The sequence below is a fragment of the Emydura macquarii genome, unplaced genomic scaffold (genome assembly GCF_026122565.2).
Source record: "Emydura macquarii macquarii isolate MOO-44397 ecotype Brisbane River unplaced genomic scaffold, CSIRO-AGI_Emac_v2 contig_499, whole genome shotgun sequence".
Lineage (NCBI taxonomy): Eukaryota > Metazoa > Chordata > Testudines > Chelidae > Emydura > Emydura macquarii.
In genome coordinates this window covers 16741145-16755522 of record NW_027130636.1, presented here as the reverse complement: position 1 = coordinate 16755522, position 14378 = coordinate 16741145, and the positions used below count along the sequence as shown (strand labels likewise).

Sequence of the window (14378 nt, the reverse complement as noted above, 5' to 3'; positions counted from 1 at the left end):
GAAGAACAGCTGGCCAAAGACTCTAAAACTAACAGCAAAAATGGTTTTAAGTACATCAGAAGCAGGAAGCCTGCTAAATAGTCAGTGGGTCACTGGACAATTGAGATGCGAAAGAAGCACTCAAGGAATATAAATAAGACCATTCCGGAGAAACTCAATGAGTTATTTGCATCATTGGTTTTCATAGCTGAGAATATGAACCTGAGCAATTCTTTTTAGGTGACAAATCTGAGGAATTGTCCCAGACTGAGGTGTCATTAGAGGAGGTTTTGGAACAAACTGATAAATTAAACAGTAATAAGTCACCAAGACCAGATGGTCTCCTGAAGGAACTCAAATGTGAAATTGCAGAACTAATTGTGGTGTGTAACCTATCATTTAAATCAGCTTCTGTACCAGATTCCTGGAGGATAGCTAATGTGCTGCCAATTTTTAAAAAGGCTCTGGAGGTGATCCCAATAATTACAGGCTGGTAAGCCTAACTTCAATACCAAGCAAATTGGTTGAAACTATAGTATAGAACAGAAATATCAGACACATTGACTCTTCCCCAACAAATTGTATTAATCTATGTGATTTTTGTAAAAGGAAATCATGCCTCACCAATCTATTAGAATTCTTCCAGGGCATCAACAAGCATGTGGACAAGGGTGATCCAGTTGATATAGTGTACTTAGATTTTCAGAAAGCCTTTCACAATATAAGCGGTCATGGGATAAGAAGGAAGGTCCTCTCCTGGATCAGTAACTGGCTAAAAGAAAACAAAGGGTAGGAATAAATTATCTATCAGCTTTCAGAATGGAGAGAGGTAAATAGTGGTGTCCCCCAGGGGTCTGTGCTGGGAGAAGTACTGTTCAACGTATTCATAAATGATCTGGAAAAGGGGTAAAGAGTGAGGTGGCAAAATTTGCGGATGATACAAAACTACTAAAAATAGTTAAGTCTAAAGCAGACAGCAAAGTGTTACAAAGGGATCTCACAAAATTGGGTGACAGGGCAACAAAATGGCAGATGAAATTCAGTGTTGATAAATGCAAAGTAATATACATTGGAAAACATAATCCCAACTATACATATAAAATGGAAAGTTCCAGAGTGGTAGCCATAAAATGAAAATGAAATATAAAATGAAAGGGTCTAAATTAGCTATTACCACTCAAGAAAGAGATTTTAGAGTCATTGTGGATACTTCTCTGAAAATATCCACTCATGCTGTGGCAGTTAAAAAAGTTAACAGAATGTTGGGAATTATGAGGAAAGAGATAGATAATAAGACAGAAAATATTGTCTTGTCTCTGTAAATCTATGGTACATCCACATATTGAATACTGCATGCAGATCTCAAAAACACTATATTGGAATTGGATGGAAAAGGTACAGAAAAGGGCAACTAAAATGATTAGGGGTATGGAAAAGCTTCTATATGAGGAGAGATTAATAAGACTGGAACTTTTCATCTTGGAAAAGAGAAAACTAAGTGGGATATGCTAGAGGTGCATAAAAACATGACTGGTATGGAGAAAGTAAAGAGGAAGTGTTATTTACTCCTTCTCATAACATAAAAACTAGGGGTCACCCAATTAAAGTAATAGGCAGCAGGTTTAAAACAAACAAAAGGAAGTGTTTCTTCACACTATCCACAGTCAACCTGTGGAACTCCTTAGCAGAGGATGATGTGAAGGCCAAGACTGCAACAGGGTTCAAAAAAGAGCTAGATAAGTTCATGGAGGACAGGTCATCAATGGCTGTTAGCCAGGAAAGGCAGGGATAGCTGTTTGCCAGAGGCTGGGAATGGCCGACAGGATGGATCACTTGATGATTACCTGTTCTGTTCATTCCCTCTGAAGCACATGGCATTGGCCACTCTCAGAAGACAGGATACTGGGCTAGAGAGACCATTGGTCTGACCCAGTACGACTGTTCTTATGTTCTTATATTCTTATTATGATAGTGCTCATGTGAGTAACTGTTCCCCAATGGGAGTAAGGGTTTCACATTCTGGCCCTGTGTCTACCACCACCATCTGGCTACTCTGACATTGGCCAGAAAGTGGCCATTTCTCCCTTTGATGTGGTTCTTCGTTGGAAGGCCTGGTGTGCTGTCTCCTTTGTGATTTCCCCCTTTCCAGAGCTGCCACTACATGTTTATCCAGAGAGATAAATTTGCACATTACATCACCATGGTATGGCAGTGGCACATGACAATGTGGTGATCTTCTGTGAGCCCAGAAAGTTATTTGGGAGCCATTAGTGTCTCTCGTGTTTGGGAAACCCTGTACTAGCCCCTGTGTGCCTCCTCTTACTCAGTAGGTCTTAGATAGGTTGCCCTGAAGCCATACAAAGTGACTCAGCATTAGAATACCCTGAGTGAAGGAGTCATCTGAAAAGCGTGTGTCATCTGATACACAGAATCACCCTTTGATTTGTTCTATATGATACACTAGCATGTTTAAAGCAAACCTCATGCTGTCTCGTTCCGGTGAAAGAAGAAATGTGTCTTCACTCCAGGAACTGATTTAAATATTGTGGCCCAGTGTAACTGCAAGCTGCATCACCAGAAGGTTTAATCTTTGAAAATAGCACGAAGATAGATAAACTGAGACAACTCCAAAATACTGGTCTCAGGACCACAGTTTGCTCCCTACAAGTGAATCAGAGTAGAACCTCAGAATTATGAACACCAGAGTTACGAACTGACTGGTCAATCACACTCCTCATTTGGAACCAGCAGTGCACAATCGGGCAGCAGCAGAGACAAAACAAAATAAAAAACCAAATACAGCACAGTGCTGTGTTAAATGTAAACTACTAAAAAAAATAAGGAGCATGTTTAAAAAAAAAAAAAAAAAAAAAATTGACAAGGTAAGAAAACTGTTTCTGTGTTTTTCATTTAAATTAAGTTGAATAAAGCATAGTGATGTTTCAAAGCTATATTAAGTCAATGTTCAGTTGTAAACTTTTGAAAGAAAAACCATAACGTTTTGTTCAGAGTTACGAATGTTTCAGGTTACGAACAACCTGCATTCCTGAGGTATTTGTAACTCTGTGGTTCTACTGTACATCACAGGCTAATGTTAATCAGGTTGGACAATGTGTGGTAGAAAACTATCATGATCTTCTCACCAACATACAAGTCCCAAATGGTAGGAGGTCAGTGAAAAATATAAGTCCTAATTCTGAGAGTATTTACACCTGTATAACTCCATGGATGTAAATGGGTTGACTCCTAATTTACACCTGTGTAAGTGATATGAGAATCAGCCCAGTAAGCGATTATGGCAGGACAACATGCCCAGCGTGCTCCCTCCCCGCATCGTGATTCTCGTTAACACCCTGTGATAACGTCGTTACTAGTCCAGGATGGTAAGCACTTTCACTAAATGACGCTGGGTGTTTCTGACAGATGTGTGGAGTGTAATCGCATCCCCATTCATCCCGAAGTACCTCTCTGCCCCGCGCTGTGCCACCCTGCATGGAGCGATCTACCTCATTGGGGACAACACAAAGAAGGTTTATGTCTATGATCCCGATGCTAACATCTGGCAGAAGGTAGGTCTGAGTGGGTCTTTGGAGAGCTGCATGCTGGACATGGATTTCACAGCTGCCATGTCAAAGGGAGGCCTCGATTTGATATTATATATGGATTTTATAGTGCCTAACCCATAGTATCTGGGCACCCTTCTCTGTAATCCTCTCTTAGGAGCAAGCAAGACTTGGTCACCATGTTTATTCAAATCCTAGGCTTCTCCGCATTGATCCATTAATATGGCCTTGGGTAAGACCCCTTCTTCTGTGGGTAGTGGGGCATTTGGCCTGGAGGCTAGTTCCATTCTACACTCCTTCTCAGTAGCGTCTCTCACAAACCCCTACTGAACAGTCTGGGGTTGGAGATAGGGGCTAGTGAGCTGAGACCCCACAAACTCATTTCCCCACACCTCAGAATAAAACCCCAGCCAGTGCTGCTTCTATCACCCAAGTCCTTGGGAATAGTACCCCTTGAACAGAGGCTTCTCCTGTTACTCTGTGTGATTCTCCAGCCACAGGGAATCTGGGAGCAGGTGGCTTTGATCTAAACCTCCTAGATGGCTATCCTAGAGCCCCAGGACGGGCTGACTTGGAGTGAGGAAGCCCCAGCAGCAGAGTGGCATAGCCCACTTCCTTGGCCCTGCTGGCCTTCACAGAGCAGTGCGTAATGTTGTTACAGGGTTGGGTTACAGGAGATCGTTCTGAAATCCTGCTGCAGCTGTTCACATGGCGTCAGTGCTCAGCTGACCACGCTGCTCCCACTCCATTACTCCAGACAGGTGCAAAAAGCCCTGCCAGTATCTCCCTCTCCCAGCTCCCTTTTTTTCTGCTTATGAATAACGTTCAGTGCTCCATTGGTCACCCATTGGTTCCAGTTCTGGGACTGGTTCTGTTAACTCTTTCAGCGTACCATGCACCATTTTCCTTCCTTTTCTGCCTGTAGAGCAGAAATCTATAGCAGAGAGCTCCTCGGGTCACTCAGCACAGCTTAGTAGCATCATCTAGGAGAAGCCATAGGAATCTTGATCAAGTGTCCTGGTGCAAAGGGGGGAAAGCTGGCAGACAAGGTGGGATTGTAACTTGGCTGATTTCAGTTCCAGCTCCACGTCACTTTGTCGCTTTCTTTCATTTCATCCCACCCACCTGTCCTGGGGTCAGGATTCAGTATAAGCACTGCAACTCCTGTTTATAGTTCTGATCAGGATGTCCTTCCCTCCCTGCAGCTTGTTCTCGCTACCTGTTCTATCTCTTCTCATAGCCCATAAGCTCAGGAACTGGCATTTCTTTCCATGTGCATAGTTTCCTAGTACAGCAGGGCCCTGACCCCTGTCTGCAGCCTAGACACTACTGGCATAAAAGTGATAGACAGATCCAGAAAGAAGGGATAGGACCTGTGACCCTAAGTGGGTCTTATGCTGCTTTTGTCCTGTATGTATGCTGAGGTGGGGTCATGCAAGAGGAGCTCCTGTAATACCCAGCCACACTGGTTAAGTGATCTGCAGTGAAACCTACCTAGCCAGGTCAATACGGAAGTATCATAATTCGGCTTCAGAGTTAACACTTCTTTGACATGTAAAGACCACTGTGACAGGTGCCATAGAAATACCATAAACATTAAATTAATTAAGATGTTTCTAGGGCAGCTCACAACTCTTTTAATACCATCCAGCTGTCATGCAGTACTTTTAATCAGTAGAGCACAAACTGCCTTACTCTCATTATCGCCATTTTTTACAGCTAGGAACTCTGATGCAGAGAGAAGTGAAGTGACTTACTCAAGTTCCCCGAGTAGGCCAGTGGCAGAGAAGAACTAGAACCCAGTTTCCCTGGATCCCAGTCCAGTGCTCAGTCCACTAGGCCTGTATTTATTGAGTGGGATTTACAAAGTTTTCTTTACAACTGTTTGGGCATAAACTTAGGCCAAAAGTTTAGGTCTTAGGACCTAAGTCCATAGGTAAGTATCTTCATGAAAGAGGCCTGATTTTCTGCAGCCTCCTTGTGGATTTAGATGTTGCCTTTGGAAAATGATTTATTTATTTTAATGAAAGCATTAAATGCTGCAGAAAGCGCTGGGCCCCCAGGGCCTGGCTGGAGCAAGGATCCAGACCCCTCCAGCTCTGGATGCACTGTGCTCCCCTGAATGATGCACACGAATCACGGCAGCATCAGCAGGGTCCCTCTTCATGCAATTCCAGTTGAGCTCAGTAACACAGATGTCTGCTCCATCTCAAGCAATGCTGTTGCTCCCATACAGAGATTCTCAGCAGTCGTGCCCATTTGTGGAGCCAGAGTGAAACCCCTGCTTCCCTGGGTCTTATGCTGGGACATTCAATCCAGGAAAGCTGGCCTGGCTGGGCTATGTGTTAGAGCACTGAGGCTGGTAGTCCCCCTCTCCTGCAGTGAGGACACAGGCTAAATTTCTCCAGTGCTGACAGTCCTCCAGTGTCTTCCCACAATTCCCGTGCATGCCCAGAAGGACAGACAAGTTCTCCCACAATTCACTGGGAAAGAATCAGAGAGGGGCTCAGCTTGCTGCAGTGCAAAGAACCATTGGCTGTGCACCTAGAAGTCCTAGCAAGTGTAGAGCCAATAAGGACACAGCAAGTGGGGTGTGACTGCTCATATCAAAGCGAGGCTAACCCTGGTGTCCATCACCAGAGTTAACTCTGCATTGAAGACATACCTGTTCTCCTACCCCCTTTCCTCTTGTAAGATATGGAGATGGAAAGTTGTTTACTTGCAGTATGTTACTCAGCCCCTATATGTTTTTGTGTGCAGTACAGAGTTCCAGACAGGGTATGGTGCCTAGTAAAGAACTGGAGACAAAGCTGGAACTCCAGCTGTGTGGAACCCTGTTTGTTTGTCTGTATATAATGAATGACTCCTGTTTAAGGCAGCCTTTGATTCCATATCTCGTGCTGTGGTGTGGGATATACCCTATATCATGACTGATACCTCCTACAGGTGCAGCTGCTTAACACTCTTCATGAAAATGGAGGCATGGTGCCGCTGGGAGGCAAACTCTTTGTGACAGGTGGGCGCTGGAAAGGCCTGGATGGTGACTACCGGGTGGAGATGGAAGTTTATGACTGTGCCAAGGATATTTGGACAAGGGAGGGAGCCCTGCCCAACCTCTGGCTCTACCACAGCTCTTCCTCCATCTTCATGGACACATCAAAGTGGATGGAGCCCTGCCTGAGAAACCATGTCCGGCCGGAGAGGCTGTGACCCTCACCCCGGGTTTGAATGGTCCTGCTGTGATTTGGAAGAAGGGATGGTTTATTGGTTTGAATTATCACCATGTTTGCACTTATTTTTGCCTTCACCTCTCATTTGGACCTTGGATTGGGGTACTCAGTCCTCCTGCTGTATAGTGCCACCTGCTGGGAGCAGTCAGCATTACATACTGAAATGCCTAGGCCTAGCTTGTGCAATGGGCTTGAAATACAGCTCTCCCCTCCATTGTAGCAGTGGTGGTCTGGTTTCTTAATTTGTGTTTTGCCGGTTGTTTTCAAAGTCCCTATGCAAGTCCTGTGAGGCTTTTCCTGTTTATACACTGAGAGTAGGAACAAAAGTAACCCAAATTGACCTGGACTAGACTCTTGAGCCACACTGCCATCAAGAGAATCACAGTGAGGATGCTGAGTGAAGCCTCTCCAGCACGTGCACCCTGAGGGTTAGCAGAAGCAACAGCCATACCATTCTAAACAGCGTGATTCTCATTTTAGTTAGTACTCCCTCTTACTAATCCAGGCCACTTGGACATCCTCCGCCAATACCGAGTCAGCTGTTGCTTTAGTAAAAAGGTCGTGTTTCTGCGGCTGCCATCTGCCGTAAGAGCTAGCGACACTAATGAGCAGAGACGATGTGGCCCAAGAGTTGGTCATTTCTTTTCTTTTTGGACTGTCTGCAAGTACGCTGTTTCTTACAAAAGCATTGGCTTTGGCAGCCCTCCACACTGAGTCCTTCACCTAAATCGCAGATGCAAAGGGCTGGTCGGTCCATCCCCCACGGCACGGAGCAGGCAGGAGCATAGCTCCAATTAAGCTACCTTGTCAACTGGAGCTTTCTCGGCCAGTGGCTTCCCAAACCTCATGTGACCGGAAGCAGGAAGTTTGGAAAGCGCTTGTTTTTCGGATGGCCCACCCATGTTAGCCACAGGCCTAGCCAAAAAATCACTTCTGGCTATGCCCCTGGGAGCAGGAGGAGCATCTTGGAATCAGACTTCTGCCTTCTCCCACCTCCAGTGAGCATTGTGCCCAGGGGCCACATTCTGTTCTCACTTACACCAGTTCCATACGGAGTGACTCCACTAGGTCACTTTGGATTTACACTAGCGAAGCTGAGAGCAGCCATTCAAATCTAACTGGTTCAGAGTGTGAGGACAGCGGAGTCTCTCTGTGGCCCCTCTCAGAGCTGGGTTATGATTAGCATGTCATCTCCAGCTAAACCCTTATGTGCTGCTTTGACTGTCCTCCTGACTCTGCTCAGCCTGAGCTCACCAGCTTCCTTTCCAAACAAAACCACCTGGCAAAGGTTCAGAGAAGAGCCTCTCCACCCAAGGCTGAGTTTGTCTGCACTGTTGCTGGGAGGTGTGATGCCCTGGTTGGGCTGGCAGACACATGCTAGCACATACAAAGAGCAGGGTGATCACGGGGTGCAGGTTAGCTGCCAGAGGCTAGACCTAGGAGCATCAGGCCACGGTGGTCCAGGTTGCTAGTGCGAGCACAGCTAGAGCGTGTCCATCAATCCAAGTGGGAAATTGCACCTCCCGCAGGCGCCGACATTAGCAATGTTTTTTGTCAAATGTTTCTCAAAGCCGTGATTGAATTGTGTTGTTCTTGTTAAATGTAACGTTTGGAAAATGTGTTTGATAAAAATGACAGCAGAAAAATTTGTGCAAAAATTTCAAATGGTAACAACTCTGAAACATTGCTTTTTGCTGCACCCTCGTTTTCCTGGTTTCTGAGCAGCCCACGGTGGAGGTGACTCCAGAGCCCAGCCAGCCTGCCCTGGGCTGGGAACTGACCAGGTGTGCTAGAGTGCAACATGTTACCCCTATAACTGAGGAGTCTCTCCCAAGAGGAGTGAATGGTTATAATACTAGAAAATGGCATTCCTGGCATGGCCAGTGGGAGTTGATAGCTGTCTGCAGACCAGGAGAGGCCACGTGGGGTTTGATGTGGTCTGCAGAATTGTTTCAGAGGGAAATAAACATTTAGTGTGTAAAAACAAAGCGTGCAGCGTTCAGCTTTGCAAGGCTCATGCTCACTGCATCTAGTGGGGAGAGTCAAAGGGGCTCTAACCCACCTTCATGGTTCCCCCACATCCTGGGCTGGACAGAACTAGCTAGAATGGTCCCCTAGCAACTCTGCCGCTGGCCAGGGACTGGCAGCCAGCAACACGCCACAGCTGACCCGGCCAGGTTCCCTGCGCTAGCCCACGATTCTGCCAACTCGGGGGAATCTATAATGGCCTCTTCACTGCACGTTTAAAGGCACTACATGCCGCTCTGGTAACACACAGCCCTTCACAGCTCTAAGGCTCTGTCCCCAAATGTTCAGTGTGTGCAGCAATGATGCTCACCAGGTTATGATGATTTTAAGGGACCTGAGGACTCAATTTGTACCCAGTTCAAGCAGTGTCTCTGGAGTCAGATCAGTGGCACTAATGTGTCTCACCATTTACGCTTCCTTTCATACCACGTTTGCACATTGGAATGAAGCAGCATTTCAGAGCCCATCAGCAAATAAACGGCTCTCACCCGGCTCTGTTGGTGTGTTTTCTTTCGTCCAACAACCGTGGGACTTTCAAATATCCCTCCTCTGCCTGCAGCTCAGGGCCCTCTTCTGGTGGGGCACCGCAGCCAATGCTGGGGCCTGCAGTGAGACATTTGCTCTCTTTCCTACTTACTGAAACCGGACGCATCCCTGGGGCTGGCTCTGGCTTAGCGCTGGGTCTGCACTGGTCCCTCACCATCAGACTCAGGGACCTAGTCCAGACTGGACCAGCTTCACGACCCATTAGGCCTGCAGGGTTGGCTCTGTGCTCCCCATCCAAACCACCGAAAGTCGCAGGGTGGCAGTGGGGAGAGAACTTACCTATGCCCACGCCAAAGGCTCAGGCCTCTGCCAGCTTAGCTGCAGGAGAATCTGCCTGTCTGTGCAGGTGGCACAGCAGAGCAGGTCTGATTCCATCCACTAGGGGGCAGTGGTCTTTCTCTGACTACTTCCCCCCTTCCCCCCCACCTCCACTCCCAAGTTCATTCCCACACTGCAAAATGTGAACTCATGTGTGACCCCTGCTACACATCTTTAACATCCCAGGACTGCCACAGGCTGACTCCCCTGGAGCCTGCTACGTGGGAAGGCGTGGATGGTGGCAGTGAAAACTGTGCCCTGTCTCAGAGGAGTGCATTAAAAGGGTGTTTGCTCACCTCCTTGCTAAAGCTTGGAGATAAAAACAAAAAGAAGGGATTGCGATTTGGGCAGGAAGTTTCTTGGCTGGTTTCAGAAATGCCACCTGTCCGCTGCATGAAAGCCAACACCTCTTCGAGCACCCACCCGTGGAGCAGGCGGCAGTGTAGCACGCTCACTGAGCACACAGTGCTCTAGCTTTGCATGGCCTGAAGAGGCATTGCGCCCTCATAGGGACAGCGTCCTCCCCTCTGCCCACACCAGTGTCTACGGCTCCCCACTCAGACAGAAGCCAGTGAGCCTCCAACCTGGTCTCTGCTAGGAGAGAAGGCAAGCACTCCAGCATCACTCTGCTGCTCTGGCCCTGGGGCAGTATGTGCGCCCAAACCCCTGAGTGGCCAGGCTGCTGCACATGCCCATTCCCGTCCCGCAGAGAGCACAGGAGCTTTCTTCAGCCCTGCAGGTGTCAGTGCCTGGACCCGTTTTGTGATGCATTCATAGAGATGTTTCAAGACTCTGAATGGCCACCTCCTTCCCGAAGCTTGTCTGCGTTACAGATTGCAAAAACCGGAGCTAGGTGTCCAGGCCACATGTGGGACGTGCTCACAGCTCATTTTACATGTGCTGCAAACCCTGTGGAGCCAGAGGAGGTAACCAAGGCAAAGGAATTGTGCTCCTTTCTACCCTGTCCCACTGCCACCTAGAAAGCAGCCTGGCCTAGCATACGGGAAGCCAGCTCCCTACGCTCAACTGTCCCTCCCTGGGTTGGGCAGGCTGGTGTGTGGTGGGGGCGTGTTGCCGCTGGTTGGCTGGGCTCCATTTCACTGGATTACTGACTGCTGGGCCTCGAGGGGGAGTCCCAGAGATAGGCGAGAGGCCCCACACTGACGTCCCATCTGTACTGCTTTGCTTTCAGAGACGGACGCAAGCTTCATTCCCATGACTTCATCTGCACGGTCCTTCCCTCTGAGGGGGAGCAAGAGAACAGCTTGGCTGCATCAGTCTGCTGGGAACTGTGGGCCAAGGCAGTGACATGAGTGCTCGAGAATGAGGATTCGGTTTCACTGGAGCATGAAGGAGCGGCGGGGGAAGACTCCGTCTTTCTTCATCCCCCTTCCCTGCCCTGGTGCCCTTTACATCTCCACACATAGGTCCCATCTGAGACACCTCAACGGCGCCCAGTCATATGGCCCTTCGTATTTAAACCAGCCGGTTGGCTTGTGAGGCAGGGAGACTTAAAAATTGGGTGCTGGGCTGCATCCATACAGAGGATGCTTTTGGAATGACCTTTGACCTCTGTGACTGCAGAAGGTTACTCCAGTGGTCATCCTGGCCTATTCTCACACAGCAGGAAGATGTAATAATGTTGGCTCAGCACCGTGCTGCAATCAGGGCCAGCGAGCGCCCTGCAGCCCTGCCATACCAGGCTCTGTCCCAGCTCACGGATATCATTCCATGTGGATTTGCTGGAGGACTAACCCAATTAGCTCTGGCCCTCTGGCAGCCCCTATGACATCATGATATTGCTCACTGTTTAGGAAACTAGCTTGGTCCACATGGCAACAAGCCCCAGCCCCCTCCATTAGCCTGTTAAACGGGGTTCCAGCAAGCTCTTCAGCCTGCTGGGAGGTTTTAAGGAAGTCACAGGTGCTGTTACAAGGCTCTGCCAACTGTATCAAGCCACCTTGTTGCTCCAAGGTGACCAAGAGCCCCACCCTCATGACTAGGGGTTTATAGGTCTAGTGCTGGTTCAGCTTGTATCCTGTGGCACATGGAATGACTGTTTGCCAAGACCCCACTCTGTATTGAGCCACAAATGTAAAAAGCTCTCACTAACTTTCAGAAACCTAGCTAGCCTCTTGGGAACATTGTCCTCTTCATGTCCCAGTGCCAGGCGGAGGAGAGTCACACTTGCACGTGCTATCTTGGCAGAGTGTAAATTCATACTCGGAACCTATGCTCACGAGTGCAGCGATCAATACAGCAGCTACGTGTAAATGAGATCCACCTACTGATGCACGTAGGTGCTGAGTGCAGGGAGAGCACTGAGAGCTCTGACCTGCTAGAGATGGGTGTCCATAGTTGGTGTGTGTGGCGCAAGTCACCCCAGAGTGCAAAGGCTGAGGGCAATAACTTCTGAGCCCGATGAGAGTGAGAGTGAGAGAAACACCGGGCCGGATCCTAAAACCATAGAAGATTGCCATCAACATCCCAGGGCTTGGGGTTGTTCCCTGAGGGAGGAGCAAGCCAAGAGGACTGAGAGGAGCATAGGAAGTGGGCAAGGGAGTGGGAAGGACAAAAAGCTTGAAGCTGGTGTGAGCAGAGACGGCGCAGTACAGGTTTGGCCAATTAAGAGGGTGGCATGGCACTTTCTTAATTGCTATAAAGGATGAGGGAGCAATGGAGGGAGGCAGTGGGAATTGCCAGGATAGGGGTCTGACGGCAGGGAGAGCAATGGAGGGGTCTCACCTAGAGACCATGAAAGGCTAATGGACCAGGGGAAGTGACGGCTGCTCCCCTGGCCAGGAGGCACTCCCAGTACACAGGCTGGGGAGGGCAGGTCCCTACTGTGAGGAGTGGGGTGGCATCCCAGCTCGACGGACTGGGTGGCCGCCCTGGCAACGGGACAGGAAAAGGCCAGAGAAGCGTTTGCGTGTGGTGGAAGATGCCGGGGGGTGTGGTATGTGCTACATCAGTGGACTAGAGTTTATGGGATTTTTAAGGCCTCCATGGGCAAGACATGGACTATTTGGGCTCTAGTTTATTTGCACGCTGGTTTTGTTACCAAGTATTGAGGGAAGAAAGCCTGTTGTGCAGGCCCGAGGGGCCCAAGGGGGGACATGGGACATTATTCTGGGTGTTAGGCCCCCATGCCCAAGGGGGTGCTCCGGGATAAGGGGGAATCAGTCACCTCAGTTACATGGCAGTGTTTCTGCTCCCTGACTGTAACACCCAAAAGCTCTGGGTGAAATCCTAGTTCCACTGATGTCAGAGGCAAAACTTCCATTGACTACTGGCTCCAGGGCTGGCACTGGACACTTCCATGCTCTAGGCAGGGCTGAGCCCTCCTAGGATGGCCAGACTGGAGCAGCGTTGCCATGGCAGCTACAAGTCCTGGCCACTGTTGCTTCCCCGGCAGGAGAGGGGACTCCCTTGAAGGGTGAAGCCCTAGTGTGTCCCAACAGGAGGCTGGGCAGACTGGAACCCCTCCTGGGAGTTCACCCACCGCACCCACCAGTGTGGCTATCCCCAGGTGCTCCTAGTAACCCAAGGCCAGATCTCCCCTCGCTAATGAGCAGTGCAGTGCATGCCCATCCTATAGACAGCGAGGCACTGTCAGCTGGATGGCCCATGGAAAGGCCTGGGGCGCTCAAGGGGGAAATGATTCAGCACCCCCAAGAAGTAACTGGTGCCGTCAGCTGTCCCCATAGCAGGAATACCCCTCTGGTCCCACCGAGGCTTTGCTGAAGAATCACTGGCATACAGCATGTAGAGTCCTGGGTGGGGTTAGTTCTTTGCTAGGCAAATAGGGGCCATTGCCCCCGGGAGGAGCAGGCAGCCGCAGACAGACACACAGTGAGAGTCACTCTTAGAGAACCATGGAGCCCTGAGGCTGCTGGCTGGGGATTTGCTTCAGTCCCCCAGCCTATAGCCCTCTCCTTGAAAATTGCCTCATACTTAGCAGGCTGGAGCCTCTCCACCTGTCCCTGGGTTCCAAGCTGCCAAAGACTCTAGCTCCTGGAGCCGGAGGCTTGAATTGGTTGCACCTAACTCTGGGAGCCAGGAGGGGGCTCTGGCTCCCTGGAGTGGTGTGTGAGATAGTGCCTACCAGGCGGGGAATTCAAGCTTATTAAAAGGAGTGGATGCAAGCAAGGATATCAGACAGAGCGAACCAAGGTCTGCTGAGCCAGGAGCAGTGCCCACAGAGAGCCAGGGAACAAGGGAGAGGCAGTGCACCAGGCAGGATTGTCTCTCACGAGCCACAGGCTGGAGTGAGGGAAATCAGCAGGGAAACTGGCCATCCAGCTGGGAAGGGAAGGAACACGCTAGATGTGCCGGGCAGAGATTGTATTTACAGTTCCAAGGCAGCTCGAGGAAGGAGGCAAGTGAGGAACGCAGCCCAACCACATGGCTTTGTAACCTCACGCCCAGACTCTCTCTGCAGACTGAAGAGGGGAACTCTCCGAATTACAGGGGCCGCATTGGCCTCTCCTGGATGGTCAAAAGTCAAAGTCCAGGGGCAGGTGGCTCAGCTGTTGAGTTGAGCAGTTGAGGTGGCTCTGAAAGGGCGACCGGTCCCCTGAGTTGGTGCTGATGGGAGGAGACGCCTGACATTGCTGGAATATCACGACTCTTCCACCAAACACACCATTCCTGACAGGACACAGACTGATTGCTTCCTGCTCTGCCAGGCAATGCCTGACGCTGGGTGTCTCTA

The 14378-nt window shown here is 49.4% G+C and overlaps 1 protein-coding gene across 1 annotated transcript in view; it reads left to right on the top strand.

Annotated features, from left to right (window-relative positions):
• The window catches only part of KLHL30 (kelch like family member 30), a 46950-nt gene extending 37804 nt beyond the window's left edge, over positions 1 to 9146 (top strand). Inside the window, exons 7-8 of the mRNA XM_067539029.1 lie at positions 3403 to 3548; positions 6489 to 9146. Coding sequence (XP_067395130.1) covers positions 3403 to 3548; positions 6489 to 6752 — 410 coding nt within the window. The 3' untranslated portion in view covers positions 6753 to 9146. The remainder of the gene's footprint in view (positions 1 to 3402; positions 3549 to 6488) is intronic.
• The last annotated feature ends 5232 nt before the right edge of the window (positions 9147 to 14378 follow it).